Source organism: Sorex araneus, chromosome X, assembly GCF_027595985.1.
Source record: "Sorex araneus isolate mSorAra2 chromosome X, mSorAra2.pri, whole genome shotgun sequence".
Taxonomy (NCBI): Eukaryota; Metazoa; Chordata; class Mammalia; order Eulipotyphla; family Soricidae; genus Sorex; species Sorex araneus.
In genome coordinates this window covers 297,769,398-297,788,192 of record NC_073313.1, presented here as the reverse complement: position 1 = coordinate 297,788,192, position 18,795 = coordinate 297,769,398, and the positions used below count along the sequence as shown (strand labels likewise).

At 38.8% G+C, this 18,795-nt stretch overlaps 1 protein-coding gene across 1 annotated transcript; it reads right to left on the bottom strand.

Moving 5' to 3' along the window:
* Positions 1–9,267: 9,267 nt before the first annotated feature.
* LOC101540656 (lithostathine-like) lies at positions 9,268–18,213 on the bottom strand. The gene is made up of 5 exons (XM_004612066.3): positions 18,132–18,213; positions 17,184–17,302; positions 16,872–17,009; positions 9,780–9,906; positions 9,268–9,335 (listed from the first exon to the last, which is right to left on the bottom strand). The coding sequence occupies exons 1-5, from the start codon at positions 18,211–18,213 to the stop codon at positions 9,268–9,270; spliced, it is 534 nt and encodes a 177-aa protein (XP_004612123.2).
* Positions 18,214–18,795: the final 582 nt, after the last annotated feature.

Here is an 18,795-nt window from a genome sequence, read left to right as displayed (position 1 = left end):
TTGGGAAATAAAATAGGAATAATGTTATTAAATATCACTATATTCTTGAACTGCCTTTGTCTACGTATATTTTTAGAAATATGCATCTTTTGCCTCACCCAGGAATCTGAGAGTCTGCAGAAGGAACTAAAAGTTAATGTATGGAAAGTTTATAAAATTGCTGCTCAAGAAAATTTATGGTTTTAAAGATTTATAAATCAATATCTCAAAATTAATAGTCACATTTTAATAAACTAAAAATTTGTGGTTCCAGCAACTGGTGCTCCAGGAAAAGATAAATGAGACCCTCTCTTATATTCTGGGGGTTCTGCAGATATCAGGGCAATTAGCCCAGGAAATGTTGGTTTTCAAACTGTTTAGATTTTTCTTATCTTACAGAAGGGTAACAAATTCTAATGATCTGCATGAGCATTATAATAAAAAAAAATTGTTATTTTTCTTGTAGTTTGAAAACATGTCGCACCAGAAAGATTGTATAGCAGTAAAGGGTCTTGCTTACATATAGAAAACCTGTGTTTGATCACAGCACTGAATACTAGCGATCCTGGAGTGCAGAACTAGGACTAAATCCTGAGCACATTCAGATATAGCCCAGTATAATAATATGCATGTACATATATGCAACAAAAAAATCATTCAGGGAGGGAATAGATATCTCAACAACAAATTTAGAGAAGCATGAAATCATTTATATAAATGAACCCAGAGTATTACGTATACATTTCCTCTTTTATAGTATAAAAAAGAAAAATGGTGTCAATGGGATATATTCATCTTCATTTGTTCTAACTTCATAAAAGCAACCCATGACAGAGTTAAAAGGCAGCAGTTAACTAAGAGGCAGTTTTTCTTGAATGGAGAAAAGTATGATATACAGGAGAAAAATATAAGATACACCGCTGAGTGATGGAACATTGCAGCTGTCAATAGCTCACTTTCACTGCATAACATAAGATAAATAGTTTTCAGTCATGTCCCACATCTGAAAGAACAAAAAGAACTAGTGTTGGCCTGGACGTGGGGTGAAAGGGACTCTCTTTCACTGCTGGTAGGAATGCTGACTGGTTCAGCCCATTTGGAAAACAGTATGGGCGATTCCCAAAAATTAGAAATTGAGCTCCCATTTGACCCAGCAAGCAATACCACTTCTGGGAATATATCCCGGAGATTCAAAAAAGTATAGTAGAAAGGACATCTGCACTGGAATATTCATTACAGCACTGTTTACAATAACCAGAATCTGGAAAAACCTGAGTGCCCAAGAACATATGACTGGTTAAAGAAACTTTGGTACATCTACACTATGGAATGCTATGCAGCTGTTAGAAAAGATGAAGTTATGAAATTTGCATATAGGTGGATTGACATGGAAAGTACCATGTTAAGTGAAATGAGCCAGAAAGAGAGGGATACAAAGATTGCCCTCATTTGTGGAATATAACGGAACAGAATGGGAGGTTAACACCCAAGAACAGTAGAGATAGTACTTCTAAGCTGTGGAGCATTACTCCACAGCTTAGAAGCCAGCCTTGCATGCTGTGGGGAAAGGCTCAGATAGAGAAGGGACCACCAAATAAAGGGTGCTAGGAGGGCCTGTTCGGGATGGGAGATTCCACCTGAAAGTAGACTATAGACTGAATGTGATGGCCACTTAATACCTCTACTGCAAACCACAACACCCAAAAGGAGAGAGAAAGAGCAAAAGGGAATAACCTGCCAGAGACAGGGTGGGGTGGGGGGAGAACTAGGTGGGGGTGATGAATAGGAGGGATGCTGGGACCATTGGTGGTGAAAATGAGCACTGGTGGAGGGATGGGCACTCGACCATTGTATGACTGAAACACAAGCAGGGAAGTTTGTAGGTCTGTAACTGTACCTCAGTGATTCACTGATAATTTTTTTTTAAAAAAAAGCAAAAAGAAATAGTTTTCACTCATTTGACTCATCTAGATTTGGAGACTACGGACATTCACAGCCCAGAACATGGTGTCATAAATGCATAGTGCAAAAGGAGGATTGTGTTTTTCAACAACATGCCTTCAGCACCTTGAGACAGTGGCAAGCAGAGCTCTCAGAACTGTAAACAATGTTTATTTATTTTTGTAACTTTCAAAATGTTATTCACGATATATGTTTTTAACATTTATTTTGGCCACTGTGGTTTACAAAACTTTATTGGTAGGATTGCACAGGACATTCCATTGCCGTCCTCTCCACCAGAGTGCTAGCTTCCCTCCACCATGGCCCCAGTGCCCCCTATGCCCCCAAATCTCCCTGAGCTAAGCCTCCTACTGAAAACTGCTTTTTCTGTTGCCTTTGGGCATTTGTGATTCCCCTAGCATGTGTCTGTCATTTTCCTTCTGACTCAGCATGGTACACTACAGATCCATCCATGTAGTAGCAAATTACATGTCATCTTAAAATTGAGTAGTATTCCACTGTGCATATGTGCCATAGTTTCTTTATCCAATTTTCAAGTTTGGGCTGTTGTGAATGATGCTGTAATTTTGCGAGGTCCTTACTAAGGTAACAGGGGAAGGTGGTTTATTTGTCCCTCTGTGTGGGCGTGACTTTCATGCTTAGTCTGCACCATTGGGGTGGGGCCTAATCATGATATTGATCTACGTGTCCTCCCTGTCCATGTTGGAGGCCAGCAGGACTGTACTAGATGGTAATCAAGAATCAAAGGTTCAAAGGTCCAAACAGGTAATGTTTGGGGCAACAGGGGATTGAACTCAGGTCTTGTACACACAGACAACATCTGACCTTTAGGGAGAACTCTGGATTCCCATCACTTCATGCACATTTTGGGAAGCAGGACATTATATACAAATAAGAACACCCAGATATATATTTTTAAAATTCTTGTAAGGCAGCTTTGAGAGAATGAAACTAAAACAAAACAAAAGAAGGACTAAAGGGGCTATTGTAAGACAAGGAAGAACCCCACAAGAACAACAAACTCCAAAGGAAGATGACACAAAACCCCATGACAATAATCTCTCTCAATGTCAACGGCCTAAATATACCAATTGAAACACAGAATGGCAAAATGGATCCTGAAACTAAACCCAACATTCTTCTGCCTGCAAGAAACACAACTGAACAATCAGAACAAACACAGACACAAAGAAAAGGATGGAAAACAATCCTGCAGGCAAATAACTCCCTCAAAAAAGCTGGGGTCGCCATACTAGTATCTGACAACATAGATTTCAGGTTGAAAAAGATTCGAAGGGACAGTGAAGGTCATTTTCTATTTATCAAGGTATACAACAGGAAGAAATCACATTCTTAAATGTATACACACCTAATGAACGACCGGCTAAATACTTACAACAACTCCTAAGAGACTTTAAAGAGGACATTGCTAGCAGCAAAATAATAGTTGGAGACTTCAACACTGCCTTATCACCTTTAGATAGGTTGACAAGAACAAAACTCAGCAAGGAAACACTGACTCTGAAGAAAGAAATGGAAGAGAGAGCCCTAATAGACTTATACAGGGTTTTACACCCCAAAAAGAAAGAATACACATTCTTTTTCAGTGCACATGGAACATCTTCCAAGATAGATCATGTACTGGGCCACAATAATTACCTCAATAGAATCAGAAAAATAGAAATTGTATCAACTATCTTTTCAGACCACGATGTGCTGAAGATGGAAGCACACAGACACACAGACACAGAGAACCAAAGCAAACACCTGGAAATTAAACAGCTTGGTGTTGAACAATGAGTGGGTCAGGAATAAAATCAAGGAAGAAATCAAGAGATACCTGCAAACAAACAAGGATGAAGACACGAGCTACCAGAGCTACCAAAACCTATGGGACGCAGCTAAAGCCGTGTTAAGGGGAAAATTTATAGCTCTGCAAGCATTCCATAGGAAGGAAGAAAGGGCCTACTTGGTGTAAAAACACAAAAAAGAATGGGACCAACGGAGCTCTATCTCTCCCACTGGCCACGTTTGATAGTCTCATGCCACTTCCCCACCCCGGGGAGATTGATGGCGATGATGAGGCAGGCCAAGGAAGGAAGAAGGCCAAACTGGTTGCTCTATCAGTTTATTTCGTTCTCTCTCTCTGCTTCTCTCCCGGTTCTCGATCTCTCTCTGGATATTCCTCTATCCCCCTTTCTGCCCCAAGTCTCAGTTTATATAGCAAATTACATAGAGCGGTAACACAAAGGTGGATTTAACATCAACAAATCAACAAAGAAGGGTAAGACCATTTCTTGAGGAGATTACCAAAATCCCATCTAAGGAAATCCGCTCAAGGGTGTGATTACAGACAAAGGTGTGTCAGAGTGTGAGCTAGTAATCTACTTAAATAGTTATAGTAAATCTACTTCTAATATTTCTAACAATGTTATTCTGTATAAGCACAGTAAGAGATATAAAGTTTGGTTTTACCTGAGGACATCTCCAGACCACAGTCCTCAGGCCAGGTTAATCTTCCTAACCCCAGCAGAGTCCTAATCTCGTCGTTACCTTTTGATCATGACAGCATTGTCCATGATAATGCCCTCAACTTATAGTTGAGTATTGTGGCACTTTGGCCTGGCCCATTTCGATGTCAGGGTAGCTCACAGCTTGCCCTGAATCCATTCCGTCCCTCATCGGGACCCTGCTTTTGGGGTGTTAGGAACTAAGGGCAACTGAGTTGAGAAAGTAGATGCTCAGGAGTAAATATTGTCGGAGTCAATCAACTCCCAAGTTATAAGCACAATATTAACTGTCTTCCTGTGTCCATAAAGAAAGGACATTGCTTTAAGGCAAACTATGCAGAAGACATTACTTACAATACAAGTCCAGAGTCCTTAGAAGGATATGATCTTACAAGATAACAGAAACTGATTAAAGAAAAGGTGATTAACTGGTTGAGAAGGAGGGTACAGAGAAGAGTTTACAGATAAACAAAGGAATGGGAGTGTCTCAGGGAGTGTCTAAACCTAAGCTCCCTGTGGCAAGGCTAAAAGGGCAAACCCCATGTTCTCCTACACTACTTAGATAGCTTGACTTCACAGCTCAAGATCTTAGAAAAGGACCAGAAAAAGGAAACAAAACCTGACCAAAGGAAAGAAATGATAAAAATTAGAGCAGAAATTAATGACACGGAAACCCAGAAAACAATCCGAAAGGTCAATGAAACCAAGAGCTCATTCTTTGAGAAAACAAACAAGATTGATAAACCACTAGCAAGACTCACAAAGAGAGAGAGAAAATCCTAATGAACTGAATCAGAAATGAAAAGGGGGGCATCACAACAGAAGCCCAGGAGATTCAAAAGATCATCAGAGACTACTTTGAAAATATATATGCCATGAAACAAGAGAACCTAAAAGAAATGGATGAATTCCTTGATTCCTACAATTTTCCAACACTGAACCAAGAAGACCTGGAATACCTGAATAGACCCTAGTATTAATATCAAAGAAATTGAAACTATAATCAAAAGTTTCCCCAAAAACAAGAGCCCAGGTCCAGACGGATTCACTGGAGAATTCTTCCAAACATTTAAAGAGGACCAGTTGCCAGTTCTCCTCAAGGTTTTCCAGGAAATTGAAAAAAGAGGAACCCTCCCAAACAGTTTCTATGAGGCACATATCTCCCTAATACCAAAAGCAAACAAAGACACCACAAAAAGAAAACTATAGACCAATATCCCTGATGAACACCGATGCAAAGATCTTCAACAAAGTATTAGGAAATAGAATCCGACAACTCATCATAAAGATCATACACCATGACCAAGTGGGATTCATCCCGGGAATGAAAGGATGATTTAACTTTCCGAAATCAATCAACATAATCCATCATATCAACAAAAGTACAGATAAAAACCATATGATCATATCAATAGATGCAGAGAAAGCATTTGACAAGATCCAACATCCATTCATGGTAAAAACTCTCACCAAAATGGGTTTTGGAGGAACTTTCCTCAAAATAGTCAAAGCCATCTACCACAAACCTATGGCAAGTATTATCCTCAATGGGTAAAACCTAAGGCCCTTTACCCTAAGATCAGGGACAAGACAAGGATGCCCACTCTCACCACTTCTGTTCAATGTAGTACGGGAAGTACTTGCAATAGCTGTTAGGCAAGAAAAAGAGATTAAGGGCATCCAGGTAGGAAAAGAAGAAATCAAACTCTCACTATTTGCAGACGATATGATACTATATGTAGAGAAGCCTAAAACCTCTACTAAGAATCTCTTAGAAACAATAGACTTGTACAGTAAAGTTGCAGGCTATAAAATCAATACACAAAAATCCATGGCCTTCCTATTTACAAACAATGAGACAGAGGAAAGGGACATGAAAAAAGCAATCCCATTCACAATTGTGCCCCAGAAAATCAAGTACCTTGGAATCAGCTTAACTAAAGAAGTAAAGGACGTCTACAAAGAAAACTATAAAATGCTATTCCATGAAATCAAAGAGGACATGAAGAAATGGAAACATATCCCTGCTCATGGATAGGGAGAATCAACATTGTCAAAATGGCAATACTCCCCAAAGCATTATACAGATTCAATGCAATCCCTATAAAAATACCCATGAAATTCTTCAAAGAAATGAATCAAGCAATCCTGAAATTCATATGGAACAACAAACGCCCACGGATAGCTAAAACAATTCTTGGGAAAATGATGATGGGAGGCATCATCCTCTCTAACCTTAAACTTTACTACAAAGCAGTAACAATTAAAACAGCATGGTATTGGAAAAAAGGCAGACCTGCAGACCAGTGGAACAGGGTGGAATATCCCTACACACAACCTCAAATGTATGATCATCTAATCTTTGATAAGGGATCAAGAAATGTGAAGTGGAACAAGGAAATTCTCTAACAAATGGTGCTGGCATAACTGGACAACCAAATGCAAAAAATTGGGCTTAGACCTCTACCTGACACCATTCACAAAAATCAGATCAAAATGGATTAAAGATCTCAACATCAGACCACAATCCATAAGGTACATCGAAGACAAGGTCGGCAAAACCCTCCATGATATTGAAGCTACAGGTATCATCAAAGATCACACGCAACTGACCAACCAAGTGGAAACAGAGATAAACAAATGGGACTATATTAAACTAAGAAGCTTCTGCACCGCAAAAGGTACAGGGACCAAAATACAAAGGCAATCTACAGAATGGGAAAGGATATTCACCCAATACCCATCAGATAAGGGGTTGATATCAAGGATATATAAAGCACTGGCTGAACTCTACAAGAAGAAAACATCCAACCCCATCAAAAAATGGGGCGAAGAAATGAACAGAAACTTTTCTAAGGAAGAGATATGAATGGCCAAAAGGCACATGAAAAAAATGCTCTGCATCACTAATCATCAGGGAGATGCAGATCAAAACAACTATGAGATACCACCTCACACCACAGAGACCGGCACACATCCAAAAGAACAAAAGCAACCGCTGTTGGAGAGGATGTGGGGAGAAAGGGACCCTTCTTCACTGCTGGTGGGAATGCCAACTGGTTCAGCTCTTTTGGAAAACAATATAGACACTTCTCAAAAAATTAGAAATTGAGCTTCTATTTGATCCAGCAATACCACTTCCGGGAATATATCCCGGAGAAACAAAAAGGCATAGTCGAAATGACATCTGCACTTATATGTTCATCGCAGCACTGTTTACAATAGCCAGAATCTGGAAAAAACCCGAGTGCCCGAGAACAGATGACTGGCTAAAGAAACTTTGGTACATATATACAATGGAATACTATGCAGCTGTAAGAAAAGATGAAGTCATTAGTTTCGCATATAAGTGGATCAACATGGAAAGTATCATGCTAAGTGAAATGAGTCGGAAAGAGAGGGACAGGCATAGAAAGATTGCACTCATCTGTGGAATATAAAATAACAGAGTAGGAGACTAACACCCAAGAATAGTAGTATATAATACCAGGAGGTTGGCTCCATGGCTTGGAAGCTAGCCTCACATGCTGGGAGAAAGGCAGCCCAGATAGAGAAGGGAACACCAAGTAAAATGTGATTGGGAATCCCGTGTGAGAAGAGAGAAGCGTACTGAAAGTAGACTAGAGACTGAACACGATGGCTGCTCAATACCCCTATCGCAAACCACAACACCTAAAAGGAGAGAGAACAAAATGGAATGCCCTGCCACAGAGGCAGGGTGGGTTGGGGGTGGGGGACAGGAGTGGAGGGTGGGATGGATACTGGGTTCATTGATGGTGGAGAATGGACACTGGTGGAGGGATGGGTTCTAGAACATTGTGTGAGGGAAACACAAGGACGAAGATGGGTAAATTTGCAACTGTACTCTCATGATGACTCACTTATTAAAAGATAAAATAAAGAAAATTATACCTTGTGGTCTGAGATCCCCAATTGTTGTATTGGACAATTGTCCAATTAATCTTTATTTAATTAATTATTTTTCTACTTATTGTCCTATGTTGTGGATCATAAATAATCTGTCTGAGTTTTAGTCAATATTATCATTTAAAATTACCAATGTTTGTGAAGCTGGAATATGTTTCTTTAATTAAAAATAAATAAAAGTGATCAAAATTTTTTGCAACTTCGTAAGCCATGTGATTACCCAAATTGAGTTAGTGTTGGTTTTCAAATTGTTCTTTTTTTATGCCCCTAAGTTTATAGAGAAATCATCACAAACTTGAATGCTATATGAATGAGCAATGGAACAATAAGTCAACGTGATGAATTTCTTATCATTTTTATAAAAATCATAGACAAATTATAAATCAATGGAAATTAAAATATAATGTATAAACATTTGGCCTCCACTTATGCCAAACTAGTCACATCATCAGGAAAAAGGAAAAATGTTTAGTAATTATGTGGCAGAGTAATGCTTTTTCTTATCTGTATACACAATATACAACCAGAAGATAAATCCCTCAGATACTCAGATAAATACGACTGCCTAAGAGGAAAACTCAATTTAGACATATTTCCTGAGGAAACCAGAGAGAGAGAATCTAGATTTTGTCACACACAGCTCTTCCTCAATATCTTGCAATAGTAATAAATTACAAGAGACACACACATGTAGAGGAAAATCATTAATATATTATTGCCTGGTGTCATGTCCTGTACCAAGATAAAGTCCAAATGAGGCTGCGAAGGGAGAAATATTATAATGCTTCTTGTATGGTTTTGGGGGAATACTACCCTCTATAGTTTCTTCATCTTGACAGTACTTCAGTAATGAATTGCATGCAATGCTGTTTGCTGACTTTCTCCAAACCTAATACTTGAACTTGCAGACATAAGGTAACTTCAAGTCACAGTTGTAATCTTTCCATTTCCGAAAACCTAGAAGAGAGAAAAGCTAGAATAAATGAGTCTGGCGAAAATGTAATGGAGAGATAGTGCAGATTCTGGTCTTTTTAAGTTTAAAAATTCTTCCTCATCATCTCAAGTTTTTTGCACCTTGGGAAAGAAATTTAAAAAAATGAGAGACTAGAAGAGATGGTAAAAAACAAACCAAAATAGCAGCTTCTAATGAGCAAGATTTCATTGTAAGCACATTCAGAAATTCACACTGGTGGGGGATGGGGTGGGGGTGGTGAGAGGGATACTGGGATCATTGGTGGAGGTGAATGGGCACTGGTGGAGGGATGGGTAAATGATCACTGTATGAGTAAAATGCAAACACTAAAGTTCATAAGTTTGCAACTGTACATCACAGTTATTCTCTAATAAAAATTAAAAAAAAAGAAATTCATACTGGGCAAAGTGTGATCTTCTAGTTCTTACCTGAACTCTCTGTTACAATTCCACAGAAGCCAGGGTCTGGAAGAGAAGGAGGTATTACCTCCCAGGCCCGGTACTTCAACATATCATTGGTACTCCACTCCCATCCAATTCCATTTGGTTGAGATCCCTATATAATAGACAATGAAGCCAGATCTATCAAGCAGTCCCTCTTTCAAGAATTCATCATTGAAGTATTTGATAACCTCCCAGTCATGAAACAATATGATCTGTTATAGACATTGAACCACAATTTTCTTCAGAGAAAATATCTCTATTTCTTATTAAAAACATTGCAGATCTCCAGGTCAAATACTAAAATAACCACTTAAGAATAGACTAATATAGTCTTAATAAGCTAAGAATAACATTACCCTAATGATCAGTGATGCCCTAATTTGGTAATTGCTCTCTGCATATATGTATGCTCGTTCAATGCTCATTTAGGTTTTCATTATTAGTGTTAGGGTTTTGGTTATTACATAGTTATTAGTATTAACATAGTGTTTTTGTTAATTAGTGGTTTGGATTTTGGGGTCACAGAATTTCCCAGAGGCTACTTAAGATTCAATGCTCAGGTGGCCTCATTGCAAGCCGGCAGATAGTTTCCTCAACATCATATCCATGACTAACATCCTAGCTATTCGCAAGCAGGAGGACAATAAACCACAAGACTTCACAGAAGGATTCAAGGAACATCTCAGTGGGAGACCAGGTTCTACAAGCGGGAAATAAAAAGGCAACCACTATTGACCGAGCCTATCCACAATCCTTTTTCGCAACAAGAGGAAACAGGGATACTCATCTTCAAGGGCCATCTTTCATACCACCACAACAACATGAAGAAACAGCGAAAATCCCCACTGCAAGCAGAGGACGATCAAAGGAGTCCAGAAACCTCAATGGGCGTTTCCTGCAAACTTGACCTCTCTGATAAAGAATTCAGAGGTAAAATCCTCAACATGTTCAATGAACTCAATGCAAAGATGGACAACTTCAAGGAGGATGGGTGGAAACAATACAATAGACAGCCAACAAAATACGGGAAGAAATGAGAGCAGAAATAAAAAACCTTCAAAAAAAAATGAAGGATTCCATACATGAAATCAAAACTCTCTGGCTGCCCTCAACAATAGGATGACTGCAGCCAAAGACAGAATCAGTATGCTTGAAGATGAGCTGCAAGAAACCTACAGGCAACAACAAACCATGGCAAGAGACCTCAAAATAGCTCTGGCCAGAATCAGAATCCTAGGGGATGATTTCAAGAGGAACAACGTTAGAATCATTGGACTACCAAAACCACAGGGAACCAACCTCAACGAAAAAGACACAGTCAAACAAATCATTGCGGAAAACTTCCCGCAGCTGGACAATGCGGGCATCCAGATTCAAGGCGCCCGAACGGTGCCAGCTAAGAGATCCTAACAGAAAAACCCCAAGACATATCATAGTTACAATGATGGACGTCATCCAGAGAGACACAATACTGCAAGCAGCAAGGTCCAAGAAGGAAATCGCATACAAAGGAGCACCCCTTAGATTCACAGCAGATCTATCAGAGAAACCCTCCAAGCCCGAAGGCAGTGGTGGGATATAGTGAAAAAACTCAATCAAATCAACGCTTCACCAAGAATACTTTATCCGGCCAAACTCATTCAAACTTGAAGGAATCATACACTACTTTGGGGATAAACAACAGCTCAGGAACTTCATAGACTCAAAACCAAACCTAAAAGAAGCACTAAAAGGGCTATTGTAAGACAAGAGCAACCACTACAAGCACAACAAACCCTTACACAAAGATGGCACAAAATCCCATAACAATAATCTCCCTTAATGTCAATGGTCTAAATGCACCAATTAAGAGACACAGACTGGCAAAAAGGATTCAGAGACTCAAACCAACATTCTGCTGCCTGCAAGAAACACATCTGAATAGCCAGAACAAACACAGACTCAAAGTCAAAGGATGGAAAACAATCCTAAAGCAAACAACTCCCTCAAGAAAGCTGGGGTGGCTTTACTAGTATTGGACAACATAGAGTTCAGGTTGAAAAAGATTAGAATGGATAGTGAAGGCCACTTTTTATTAATAACGGGATATGTAGAGCAGGAAGAAATCACACTCCTAAACGTCTATGTACCCAGTGAGGGACCAGCTAAATACCTACAACAGCTGTTAAGAGACCTTGAGAAGGACATTGTGAGCAACACAATAGTAGTTGGAGACTTCAACACTGCACTGTCTCCTCTGAACAGATCAAGAAGATTAAAACTCACCAAGGAAATACTGGCTTTGAGGGAAGAAATAGAAGAGAGAGGGCTAATAGATCTATACAGGGCTCTATATCCCCCCAAAAAGGAATACACATTCTTTTCCAGTGCACATGGAACATTTTCCAGAATAGACCATGCGCTGGGCCACACAACATACCTCAACATAATCAAAAAGATAGACATTGTAACAGCTATCTTTTCAGACCATGATGCACTGAAGATAAAACTTAATCATGGACAGATGCAGAAAACCAAATCAAACACCTGGAAATTAAATAGCTCGATAATGAACAATGAGTGGGTCAGGAAGGAAATCAAGGAAGAAATCAAAAGGTACCTAGAAACAAATGAGAATAAAGACACGTGCTACCAGAACCTGTGGGACGCAGCTAAAGCCGTTTTAAGGGGAAAATTTATAGCTCCGCAAGCATATCTCAGGAAGGAAGAAAGGGCCCACATAAATAACTTGATTTCACAGCTCAAGACTTTAGAAATGGACCAACAAAAGGAGCCCAAACCAGGCAGAAGGAAAGAGATAACAAAACTTCAGCAGAAATTAACGACATGGAAACCCAAAAGACAATCCGAAAGATCAATGAAACCAAGAGCTGGTTCTTCGAGAAAATAAACAAGATTGATAAACCACTAGCAAGAATCACAAAGAAAGAAACAGAGAGAACCCGTATAAGCCGAATCAGAAATGAAAAGGGGGACATCACAACAGAAACCAATGAAATTCAAAAGATCATCAGAGACTACTTTGAAAATTTGTATCCCACGAAACAAGAGAACCTAGAAGAAATGGATAAATTCCTCAACTCCTATAATCTCCCATGGCTGAACCAAGAAGACCTGGAATACCTGAATAGCCCAATTAACAACAAGGATATTGAAATGGTAATCAAAAGTCTTCCTAAAAACAAAGCCCAGGTCCAGACTGATTCACTACCGAGTTCTCCAAACATTTAAAGAGGACCTTTTGCCAGTCCTTCTCAAGCTTTTCCAGGAAATTAAAGAAACAGAAACCCTCCCAAACAGTTCCTATGAGGCTTATATCTCCCTAATACCAAAAACAAACAAGACACCACAAAAAAGGAAAACTACAGGCCAATATCCCTGATGACACAGATGTGAAGATCCTCAACAAAATATTAGCAAATAGAATTCAACAACTCATCAAAAAGATCATACACTACGACGAAGTGGGATTCATCCCGGAGATGCAAGGATGGTTTAACATCCAGAAATCAATCAACATAATCCATCATATCAACAAAAGAAAAGATAAAAATCATATAATCATATCAATAGATGCAGAGAAAGCATTTGACAAGATCCAGCATCCATTTATGATGAAAACACTCGCCAAAATGGGCATAGAAGGGACCTTCCTCAATATAGTCAAAGCCATTTATCACAAGCCTATGGCAAGCATTGTCCTCAATGAGGAAAAACTAGGAGCCTTCCCTCTGAGAACAAGGACGAGACAAGGATGCCCTCTCTCTCCATTTCTGTTCAATATATTACGGGAAGTACTTCCAATAGCGATTAGGCAAGAAAAAGATATTAAGGGAATTCAGATAGGAAAGGAAGAAATTAAGCTCTCACTATTCGCAGATGATATAATACTATACCTAGAGAACCCTAAAACCTCTACCAAGAAACTCCTAGAAACAATAGACTCGTATAGTAAAGTTGCAGGCTATAGAATCAATACCGAAAAGTCCATGGCTTTCCTATATGCAAATAATAAGAAAGAAGAAAGTGACATGAGAAAAGCAATCCTGTTCACAATTGAGCCTCAAAAAATCAAGTATCTCGGAATCAGCTTAACAAAGGAGGTAAAGGACTTGTATAATGAAAACTACAAAATGCTACTTCAGGAAATAAAAGAGGACATGAGGAAATGGAAAGACATCCCCTGCTCATGGATTGGAAGAATTAATATTGTCAAAATGGCAATTCTCCCCAAAGCATTGTACAAATTCAATGTGATCCCTATAGGGATACACCTGACATTCTTCAAAGAAATGGAGCAAGCGCTCCTGAAATTCATATGGAATAATAAGCCCCCACGAATAGCTAAAGCAATTCTTGGAAAAAGAAAATGGGAGGAATCAACCTCCCCAACTTCCAACTCTACTACAAAGTGGTAGTCATTAAAACAGCGTGGTACTGGAACAAAGGCAGAGCTGCAGACCAATGGAACAGGGTTGAATACTCTGACACACACCCCCAAATATATGATCATCTAATCTTTGATAAGGGAGCAAGAAATGTGAAGTGGACCAAGGAAAGCATGTTTAACAAACTGTGCTGCAAAACTGGATGGCTACATGCAAAAAAATGGGCTTAGACCTCCACCTATCACCAAGTACAGAAATCAGATCAAAATGGATTAAAGACCTCAACATCAGACCAGAATCCCTAAAGTACATTGAAGACAAGGTCGGCAAAACCCTCCATGACATTGAAGCCAAAGGTATCTTCAAAGCTGACACGCCACTGGCCAAGCAAGTGAAAACAAAGATAAATAAATGGGACTATGTCAAACTAAGAAGCTTCTGCACCTCAAAAGAAACAGTGACCAAAATACAAAGACAATCTACAGAATGGGAAAGGATATTTACGCAGTACCCATTCGATAAAGGGTTGATAACAAGGATATACAATGCACTGGTTGAACTCCACAAGAAGAAAACTACCAACCCGATCAAAAAATGGGGTGATGAAATGAACAGAAACTTTCCCAAAGAAATCCGAATGGCTGAGAGGCACATGAGAAAATGTTCAACATCACTAATCATCAGGGAGATGCAGATAAAAAGAAAAATGAGAAATCATCTCACACCACAGAGACTGGCCCACATCCCAAAAAAACAAAAGCAACCGGTGTTGGCGTGGATGTGGGGAGAAAGGGATTCTCCTTCACTGCTGGTGGGAATGCCGACTGGTTCAGCCCTTTTGGAAAACAATATGGACGATTCTCAAAAAATTCGTAATTGAGCTTCCATTTGACCCAGCAATACCACTCCTGGGAATATATCCCGGAGAGGGAAAAAGGTATAGTAGAGATGACATCTGCATTTCCATGTTCATTGCCGCTCTGTTCACAATAGCCACAATATGGAAAAAAACAGAGTGCCCGAAAACAGATGATTGGCTAAAGAAACTCTGGTATATTTGCACAATGGAATACTATGTAGCCGTCAGAAAACATGAAGTCATGAAATTTGCATATACGTGGATCAACATGAAAGTATCATGCTGAGTGAAATGAGTCAGAAAGAAAGAGACAGACATAGAAAGATCGCACTCATATGTGGAATATAAAGTAGCTGAAAGGTACAAGCTTACAATGTTGTGATTCCTGGCAGACATTTCACTAGACTTAGTTACTAAAATACAGAAATCCAAAACTATGCTGCTGCTAGTGCGGCCTCCGGACCTCATATCTCTTCATTCTCAGCAATGGAAAACAAATTACCAAATGCTTTCTTTTCAGCAGGTCAACTTTAGGGGGGAGAAACTCCAAATCAATGATAGTGAATTTTTTGTTGAAATATGAATGTAATCAAAGTAAAGTGAAAGTAAAGTGAAATTTACCAGTTATACATGCGGGATGGGGGGCTGGGGAGGTGGGGGGAAGGGGGAGGTATACCGTGATTCTTGGTGGTGGAATATGTGCACTGGTGAAGGGATGGGTGTTTGAGCATTGTATAACTGAGACTTAAACCTGAAACTTTTGTAACTTTCCACAAGGTGATTCAATAAAAAAATAAAATTGAAAAAAATATATATTTTCTGATCTCTTAAACAAAAAAAAATATACCTTTGCTCTTATCTTGGTGTCATGAAATGAATGATTTCTCATTAAAAACATCCACTAGGAAAATATATTTGCTAAATATCTACTAAAAAGAGTGGATTCATCATTATTTACAGTTTAAGTAAACAGGCAAAATAATAAGGATGTTATCATTTTGGGATAAGAGATGTGATAGAGGTAATAAGAATTCAGTTAAGTTTGAAAGGAGAAGGATGGAGTGCTCAAAATTCAAAACTTAAAATACAGCATATGACTACCAAGTTTAAAACATTTTGCTATGGAAATTTCTCACATAGATAGCATGCTGAAGCCCCATGGCCAAAAATCATTGACCCACATATGTCAACTGTGTTGAATTTATCACTTTATACTCAGGCCAAAGAAGACAGGAACTTTGCTCAAGAAAATAGTTAGTGGGAAGTAAAGCTAAGGTTTAAGTACATGACTATAATGTAATCTCAAAAATTTGTAAGTCTGTAACTGTATCTCACGATGATTCATTAAAATAAAAAAATAAAAAAAATAAATACATGGCTATGTGAGTTCAATATTCTGACTTTTACTTCAAATGTAATAGAATAATAAGGAAAGGGTTTAACCTCAAAAAAACCCACCCTTACATAAAAAAAAAAAAGATTCAATGCTCAGGGTCACTCCAGGCAGTGTTCAGTAATAGAACATGCTACAACCCACTGAACAGTCACCTTGTTTTTGTACAAAAATTTGGATGCTTAGAATGGGAAATTACAGGCATGCTTTATAATTTACTAACAATTTTGATGGGAGGTAGTGAAATTTACCTGCAGACAAAAGATCTCTACAGAAGTCAGATCTTTGTATGAATACTACAACGACCTTTCCCAAATAAATCTCTAATCTTTGAGCTCCAGGACTCTAACATTTCTCAGGTAGATTCAAGATATTTTGACTACCCCTAATATGATGTAAAATAGATTTTGAGCTAACAGAAAAAAATTAAAAGTCACCTCTGTGGGGTCATAAAGTCCAATCCAGACGTAATAATAGATATTAACATTGCTCCTAATCAGGGAGGCCACAAAGGATGCTTCAGACTCACTGAGTATAGACACAAGTTGTCCTGAGGGCCACTTCTGACAGTCCATCTATGTAGAAAGTGAAATAATAAGGAATAGCCTGTGGTATCACTGGAAAGGAGGATTATAGAATGAGTCAGAGAGAAGGCATACTTTAGAAATAAATTCAAAGGGGTAATAGACTGCTACCCTAATATCTAATGAAAGATTCCTAAATCCCTTCATTTCATATTCAAAACTCACACTTGCTTGCATCCAAGTAGATGGTGTTGTATAAAAGGAATAGCAATGGGAAGCATAGACCATGAAGCCATTTGGACAGATTCTACCTGTCAAGGGTGTTGTATCCAGTAATTGTTCACCTAGAATAGACAGAATGAAGAAAAGCAATGAGATGAGAGGAAAGGTGATAATCTTGGTAGGGATGTGGGTTGGGAATATCTAGGAGGCCAAGGCTTGGGAAATGATTTGAAATGCTGGACTCTCTTTCCCCTTGTGAATTGTTTTATGTTTCAATTTATCTTGAAGCAGTTCTATTAAGTGAGAAGCTATGCATTATCACATTTTCTTTTTATTCCTTCCCAATATCTTTATATTGGGAAAAGTATAATTTCCCCTGAACTTCATCTACAAGAAGTGTTTTCTAATTGTATCACTGTATCACTGTCATCCCGTTGCTCATGGATTTGCTCAAATGGGCACCAGTAATGTCTCCATTGTGAGACTTGTTGTTACTGTTTTTGGCATATGGAATACGACACGGGGAGCTTGCCAGGCTCTGCCTGGAGAGCGATATACTTTTGGTAGCTTGCCAGGCTCTCCAAGAGGGACAGAGGAATCAAATCCAGGTTGACCGCGTACAAGGCAAACACTCTACCCTCTGTGCTATCGCTCCTACCCTCTGTGCTTTCTAACTGTATTCCATATAGTTCTTTGATTTTTAAAACATTTATCCTCGAACTAATAACAGAAACATCAATTAGCAAAATGACAATCCATCTCATTCGATGGCTAATTAGTCAATAGAATTCTCCCCACTACTAGTATAAAAAAGAAGAGTGAATAAGAAATAATTTCAAGGTATTAATTGTGGGGGATATACCTCATCATGGCCAATGCATTGCTAGATTGGCTACCTACCTCTATTTGCTGAAACATTTACAAAGATCCATTAGTGGAGATGATTCTTACCTTGGACTTGAGAGAGGGTCATCAGGCAGGGGAGCAGAGACCAGCACATGCCAGGAAGGGCCTTTGAAGGCAGCATCAGCATCCTGCTTGTGACCTAAGGAGGAAGTCTGAGGTCACTAAAAATATTAATAATAATTAAATTCAAAAATAAGCAAATTTCTTCATGCTCAAGAGAATCTCCTCTTCCATAACTATCTCAATGCATTTAACTTCAAGGTCTTGACATAGTTGACTTAGCATCATTACTATCAAACAGTATTTTATGAAATCTTTGCTTGACTGGTAACTTTTAATTAACAAACAAATTCGACTTCAAGTTCTCCCCATTTGAATGCCCAGACCTATCCTGTACTTCCCAATATGCTTCTTCCTTTAAACTTCTCATGGATCCGGGTTTCCTATGAGTATACACTTAAACATTTTAAATATGATTTGGTTATTTCACAGGATAAATGTAGGATGACATTACGTTGTGCTTTCTCCCCTTGCCACAAGTAGCTTAAGTTTACCCTGGTCACACCCATCAAGGTGCTCCCCAGTCACTCCCATTTCTTTGTTTATCTGTAACTACTTCTCTATGCTCTCTTCGCAAGCAGTTCATCAGTTTTCCCCCTAATGAAACTGTTAATTTGTAAGGTAAGATCTTTCTAGAACACTAAACTTA